This window comes from Perca flavescens, chromosome 5 (assembly GCF_004354835.1).
Source record: "Perca flavescens isolate YP-PL-M2 chromosome 5, PFLA_1.0, whole genome shotgun sequence".
Taxonomy (NCBI): domain Eukaryota; kingdom Metazoa; phylum Chordata; class Actinopteri; order Perciformes; family Percidae; genus Perca; species Perca flavescens.
The window spans coordinates 12,905,681-12,913,119 of NC_041335.1; the positions used below are offsets into that span (position 1 = coordinate 12,905,681).

Genomic DNA, 7,439 nt, shown 5'->3' on the forward strand with positions numbered 1-7,439 from the left:
GGTGTCAATGTGAGGTTTCCTTTTGTTTTGGTTTCAAACCGGTGCGTTAGCTTGTCCTTTTATCATGGAAATAAATCCCCAGACTTGAGAATTGAATTCACACATCGCCTGAGCTGCCCGCTGACGTTTAATCTAATCTTCAAACAGTTTGCAATTCACTGTCGATCTAATTACGTTGTCATTTCAAGGCAACTAATTGTTTAATATTTCTGATGGGACACGCTCGGCTGCAACACATTTCACTTTGACAGTAGCCTAAACTTTCTTTTTTTATTGTCAGCTGGCGAGAAAATAAGAGACGAAATGTGACGCATCTGACAGTCGTGCATTTTTAACAGCCGTTTAATATAGTGATTGTGATGTAAAACGAGAGGAGTTGAAATGTCCGGACGTGTTCCGCACCTGAGCTGAATCCACCGTTGTTTCTAACGAAATCGCAGGTAAGCTAATGCAACGCTGAAAAGTATACGTCGTCGTGCCGATTAAAAGATCAAATATATTTCACAAGAGAAAAGTAGAGGGCGGCAGCTTGGAGCCTCCTGACCAACAGGTCTGCATCTGTCCGCTTTGTTTACATGATCACATTTATTTTAGTAACGGACAAAAACTGATCCAAGCCACTGTGTGCTGATTATCATTATTAGCCTATTATTATTATAACTTGCTCACGATCGCCAATTAGGTCATTGCTCTTCAGTACAAAAACCAAGCTAAGTTGTAAGAAAAATATATATAATTATATAAAATGAACTGACTGATTACCTGCTTGATTGATCGATTGATTGATTGACGTAGCCTATTTGTAAAAGGCCTATCAGATGAACTTATTTCCAGACGCCAGACGGGGATCGTGTCTCGACAAATTATTAATATATTTTATATATATATATATATATATATTTATTAATATTTGAGAAGTTATTGAATTGAATCGGTTCTTGTAGGCTATTTTGGCTTCTCCTGAAAATTGCTAACAGATGGTTATTGATTTTGCATGGTGTGAAAACATTAGGTTTGAGCTGCCTGCGCGGGGAACGTATTGGTGCTGCTCGGGGCAGAGGGATGGGCCCCACCAGAAGAGGTGAGAGAGGCGGAGGGCTGGGGGGTGTGGGGGGGTCGTCCTGGGAGGGAACCAGAGGGGGGGGGGGGGGGCTGAGTTTAAAAAGGCAGACAGCGCCAACATTCACTCACTCTCTCACACAATCTGCCCTCTCCTGCAACTCCCAGCAGCAGTCAGCTCAGCAGAACCTACAGAATACAGCTCCAGTGATTCTCTCGTTTCTTGCTTTGATTTCCCTCAGAAGCCTTGGAACTGTACAGGACTCTTTTTTTCTGAAAAAGGAAGGGATTTTTTATTTTATTTTTTTAAAGATCTTCTCCGCTGCAGCATGGAGACCACCACTGGGGAATATGTTGATAACTATGACTATTATGATGACAATGAGACTGCGCTCTGTGACTTCTCAGAGTGGGAGCCATCTTACTCTCTCATCCCGGTCCTCTACATGCTCATCTTCATCCTGGGCCTGTCAGGTAACGGCGTGGTCATCTTTACTGTCTGGAGATCCAAATCGAAACGTCGGGCTGCAGATGTCTACATAGGAAACCTGGCCATTGCTGACCTCACCTTTGTTATAACCCTGCCTCTGTGGGCCGTGTACACAGCTCTGGGCTACCACTGGCCCTTCGGTGTGGCTCTTTGCAAGATCAGCAGCTACGTTGTTCTGGTCAACATGTACGCCAGTGTTTTCTGCCTTACCTGCCTGAGCTTTGACCGCTACCTGGCCATCGTGCATTCTCTGTCCAGCAGCAGGCTGCGCTCTCGGGGCACCATGCTGGCGTCCTTGGGTGCTATTTGGTTCCTGTCCGGCCTGCTGGCTGTACCCACCCTGCTCTTCCGCACCACGGTGAACGACCAAAACAACAACCGGACCACATGCGCCATGGACTTCAGCCTGGTGACCATGAACCAGAAGCACGAGTACCTTTGGATCGCTGGGCTCAGCCTCTCCTCCTCTGCCTTGGGGTTTCTCCTACCGTTCTTGGCCATGACCATCTTCTACTGCTTCATCGGCTGCACCGTCACACGCCACTTCAACAACTTGCGCAAGGAGGACCAGAAGAAGAAGCGGCTGCTGAAGATCATCACCACACTGGTGGTGGTGTTTGCCATCTGCTGGACTCCATTCCATGTCCTAAAGAGCATGGACGCCCTCTCCTACCTGAACCTGGCTCCCAACTTCTGTGGCTTCCTGCGCTTCCTGCTGCTGGCTCACCCCTACGCTACCTGCCTGGCCTACGTCAACAGCTGCCTCAACCCCTTCTTGTACGCCTTCTTTGACCTGCGCTTTCGTTCCCAGTGTCTGTGCCTGCTCAACCTGAAGAAGGCTATGCATGGCCAGATGAGCTCAATGTCATCTACGCTCAGCGCCCAGACTCAGAAGTCAGAGATTCAGTCTCTTGCCACCAAGGTGTAGAGGCTAAAAGGAAAGGTGGAGCAGGGCTGCGGGTTGGCCCGAGCTCCAATCACTGGAACACTTGTAAAAAAAGACTTCATGTGTCCATTGTTCAAAGCTGGTAAGCTGAGATGATAAACTTTCACTGCTCACAGTCATGAAATCCATAATATGTTCCTCCTATTCTACAGCGAGAGATGGGGATGCTCTGTATGTTGTGTGGACTTGAAGCCGGAGCCAGCTGGCTGAACTCCTGAGCTGCTTTGTTCCTCAAATTCTCAGAGAGAGAGAAAAAAAAAAAAAAAAGTCTATTTTTTTGTTTTTGTTGTGCTCTGCAAAAAGTTCTTATTTCTATCACGAAAACAGGGCAGAATTGTGATTTTTAGAAACACACACTGATGTTGGGAATTGTAAATCAATTTACACGTAAATCTATTTACACTGGATGAAACATAAAGCTGTACAGTATTTTCATACCATAGCATTTTCTTTTTCTGATCTATTGCTGTTTTGTTTTAGAAGCACTTGTTAAAAAGATGTGTGAGCAGGGAAATAAAACAGAGCGGTGTCCTCTTAAAAGTTTGTTTATGAAGGTAGAAGTCTGCAGCAGGGAGGGCGGAGGGGGGGTGCGTAAGAGGAGAAAAGGTGTTGCGGCTTAATTATATAGTTTGTGGAGAGGAGACGGGGGGCAGACAGGCAGATGGCGGTCGACAAATGTTGGGGAACAGGAACGGGGTGGGGTGGGTGGGGTTGGGGGGATTCACAGTGTAATCACAGCACTAAAAGGGGACAAAGGAACTCTGTAAATAAATGTTCCAATTTGATGTATATGTTTTATTTTTCGACATCACTGTAACTAACTACTGTATTAAAGATGTGTTCTATGAACCAGATCTCTTAGATTCATTGAGAGTGTGTGTACGTGTGTGTCAAGAAAACCAAAGTTGTACTTTTGCTAACACCTTTGAAAATGTCATTTTAATCACCATTAAAAGGTGAGGAAAAAGTAAAGAAAAATAAATACTAGATTTAATTATTTGCAAAATATTGGATCTTTTGAAACTTAAACTCCTGTAGTTTCACATCAGTTTCATTACACCATCCTTTTATTTAAATGTGAACTATATCCAGTGGGTTAAAGCTTTGTTACGAATGCCTTGCATTTGGTTTACACCTTCAGACTAACAGATCCCTAATCTCTGTTGATTCACAGCCAGTATCCAGACTGTAACTGGATTATGCAAAGTGACCCTCGTCCTGAGAGTGTGTATTCGATACTCAGTTGTGACTTCTATCTGCTGTGGTACTTTTAACTTTTTTATGTCACAGTCTTGTGGGTCACGGTATAGTTATTTATAACCAGCAGAATGAGGCACCATCCCAGTGTTTTTGAGTTATTTGTCTTGAGTTAAAGTTATTTGAAAGTTCCTATGATTCATGTAATACAATGTCACAAAAGGACTATCCATCTGCAGGAGATAAAGCCAACCAAACCCCCACATGTTCACTGAAGAATAGGGTCATTACCAACGAGTGACTCTTCTGAAGCATCCTTTGATTTGACAGTAATGAGTTCTGTTGGACATAATCACCGTTTAGAGAGGGCGGGTGGCGGGGGGGAAGTGGGGCTCTAATCCTGGCAGAAGTCGGGCCACCGAACAAGTCAATATTTGTCTCCGCTGACAAGTGATTGCAGTTAGAGCGGTGGGTGGAGGGGGGGGGTGGGGTGGAGGGGGTGATGTGAGGAGGCCGTCTGACTGCAGATGCTCCAACACACTGAGCAGAGGACTTTGCTGAGAAAAAAATAGTGAACTAGGTGAGGAAGTTGGGGGGGGAATCCCAGGTCTACGGGTTCGTCTTGCATCACACTTTAAAGTAACATGTGTGAAATGCCGAGATTGTGAAGCTGCATTGTTCATCTCGTCTCTGTGTGTGTGAGAGATCACATGTTACTTATTGTCCATCCTGGCGGAATGCAGCAGATTTGACAGCGGCGGAACTTGAAGCAGATCACAGGATGGTCACGGTGATGGATGTGAGGGCCTTGGCATGTTCAACACACGCAGACAGAAACAGGATTGCTTAAACACACAGTTATTCTTCATATAGTCTAGTCAGATGCCATTTGGAAGGATTTATAAGTGGAAAGCCCATAACACAGGCTTTTACAGCATCATTATAAGGTCCATAACAAAAGCACTCCTCCAGCCTGCATCTGGTTCATCTTTAAACATATGAGTTTGACACTAAGACAGTGGAATCAGGGTGGAGTTGATCATGCGTGCCGGACTGGCCAGACTTGTTGTTGTTATTGAGATGAGCTGGGCTGACAGCTTGTCTCATGCTGTTAGCCAGTCCAGCAAGTCCACTTTGGAATAACTCACCCAGAATACCAGCTGAGCAAAGCACCGGGGGTGCACGTGGGACACCGCCAACACAAAAACAACAGTTGTGTAGTAGGCCTCTGTATGCTCATAAATGTTATCTATGTTCGTGTGTGGCCTGTGTGACTTGTTTGTGTGCAGGGATGTTTGGGTGTGTGGGCTTTACAGTGCTCCCAAAGTATTCTTATAGGCTTTTGGCGGAATGATGTCATTGTGAATATTAAGGTATTAATAATTAATTACTGCAGCTATATAAATGGTCATATAACCCTAACATTTTGCATGGTGTATCCTGACACATAAGGGAAACTAGAAGAAAAAGATTCTGGGGATTGCTGCCTTTTTGCTGTCAAATATCACCCTCAACATACCCCCAAAAGAAAAAGAATGTCTGTCCGCCTCACAAATTGTCATCAAAAGTGATAATTTTCAAGCATTTTATTATAGACATCACTGCCTCAAATGTACATGAAAAACTTCCCAAGTTTATAAGCTTCAATTTAAGTCCAAGATGACCTTTCTATCTAGAGGATTACAGCTGGTATGACCAAAGTTCTCCACTGTACCTCAAATCGGAGAAAACTAAACTTTCAAGCATTACCATTCCATATGGGATTAAGCATATTTTTTGCATATGAACAATATCTTTAACAAGAGTTGAGATTTGACTTATGTACTGTTATACTATATGAAGTGAATTACCTTACAAGTGAAAAATATTAAGCCCCTAGGTGGACTGGGGTCAGTGTGTAAGATAAAACAATGGTAACCAGGTTACACACATAAACACACTAACCAACCAACACACTAACCCAGTGGTGTAGTCTAATGTTTTATAGTTGGTATACTGTACCACTTTTTCTTTTTTTTCTGGCTCAGAATGGGCCTTTTGGGGGGCATATCAAATGGCGCTTTTCCATTACATGGTACCTACTCGCCTCGCCTTGACTCTACTCGCCTTTTTTGGTTTTCCATTACGAAAAAAAGTACCTGGTACCTGCTAACAGGTACTTTTTTTAGTACCTGCTCAGTCGAGGTTCCAAGCGAGCTGAGGCGAGCCGAGAAGGTGACGTGAAACCCTGCAGGCTGCTGATTGGTCGGAAAGAAGCGTCACTGATCACTGCATTGCTAGCGAGAGACGGCATTTTTAAATAGTTTAGCCAGCGGTGTTTTTTTGCTGCCGGAGGCTCCACGCAGAGCTTTCTCCGTAGCATACAAGTGGCCTGATGGTTATACTGGTGCGCTGGTGTGTGCATGTGTGATGTGTGTGTGTCGAGTCGCCGTATGTGTGTGTGTGGGGAGCTAGTGAGCGAGGGAGATGTGAGAGAGTGACGGCGATTATCTCCGCAGCGAGTAGCAACTCTAGAGTCATATATATGTGAGAGAAACAAAGCGAGTAGCCACTCTAGAGTCATATATATGTGACCACGGTGGGAAATCTGGAGCAGTAAACGTTAACTATCTCTTTGATATCATGTTGTTTACGGAGACGGAGAACCAGAAAATGCGACGGGGATATGTCAATGGGAAAGCAAGCTACTAAGCCACGCCCACGGCAGTCGCTATGACGACCAGCCACGCAGAGGCGATACTAAAATCTGCAATGGAAAACGGACGCACAGCGAGTCGAGGCGAGTAGAGTCGAGTAGAGTCGAGGCGAGTTGAGGCGAGTCGAGCAGGTACCATGTAATGGAAAAACGCCAAAAGTGTGGGGTCTGGGTGTCCTCCCCCAGGGTTATTTAGAGCACCAAAGACTAATATCCTGCATCCTGATTTTGTGTATGTATATATATGTGTGTGTGTGTGTGTGTGTGTGTGTGTGTATGTACACTTTTATGCATCAATTTATGGTGGGAATACCTTTATTTATGCTATGAGAAGGAAAACACAGATGATATTTAAAATATATCAAACATATAATGGAATATAAAGCAGTAAGGGGGCTTTCACATCAGGGACCTGAGCCTGGATCACAAAAGTTGACCCCAAAGCAACGAGGACAAAATAAAATGGCCTACTTATATTAGTCTTAAATGTGGTGAAGGGAGGATGCTGGTGTTAGTGTAGGCGGAGCATTGGGGCGCGGTCGCTACGCACATGTAGTGTGTGCGTAGCGACTGGGCCCCAATGTACTACACGCACATTACGCACTGCGCTCAGCGAGGAGCGGGTCAGTGAAAGATGAGAGAAGTCTCTCTGCATGTTCTGCAGTGTTAGTTTTGTCTGCTGTCACATTACTCAACCACGTATTTGTGAATACAAATATCTGAAGTGAAAGTTCTGTCACAAAAATATATGTTGTTGCTTATTATTGCACATTTTTAAGTGGGTATATGAAAATCCTGGAGATTTCTTGGTGGGTATACTGCATATACCTGCGTATCACGTAGACTACATCACTGCACTAACCAACCAACATCTTAACCCTTCATGTCACATCCTGAAGTTATTCAGCAAAGACAATTTGGAGGTAAGTTGATCTATTTTTCTGGTTATAGAAAGATATTGATTCTATTGGGAGATTGGTGTCCTATATTTTTCTACATGTAAGGTGCCCACTCTACTTCTAGATTGATTCAAGTCAAAATCAGGGTCTGGG

The 7,439-nt window shown here is 44.3% G+C and overlaps 1 protein-coding gene across 2 annotated transcripts; it reads left to right on the plus strand.

Moving 5' to 3' along the window:
• The first annotated feature begins 275 nt into the window (after positions 1 to 275).
• Positions 276 to 2,905, plus strand: LOC114555886 (apelin receptor A). Of its 2 annotated transcripts, none has more exons than XR_003692601.1 (2): positions 276 to 440; positions 1,013 to 1,093. XR_003692601.1 is itself a non-coding variant. In XM_028578643.1 (2 exons), exon 2 carries the CDS (start codon positions 1,389 to 1,391, stop codon positions 2,475 to 2,477), a length of 1,089 nt encoding a protein of 362 aa, XP_028434444.1. In that variant the 5' UTR covers positions 276 to 440; positions 1,302 to 1,388; the 3' UTR covers positions 2,478 to 2,905. The 2 variants fall into 2 exon arrangements, 1 of the variants encoding a protein (XP_028434444.1); XM_028578643.1 differs by lacking the exon at positions 1,013 to 1,093 and adding an exon at positions 1,302 to 2,905.
• The last annotated feature ends 4,534 nt before the right edge of the window (positions 2,906 to 7,439 follow it).

Excerpts from the sequence above, each read along its gene's own strand:
- LOC114555886 (XM_028578643.1), top strand. The coding sequence starts at position 1,389 with ATGGAGACCACCACTGGGGAATATGTTGATAACTATGACTATTATGAT.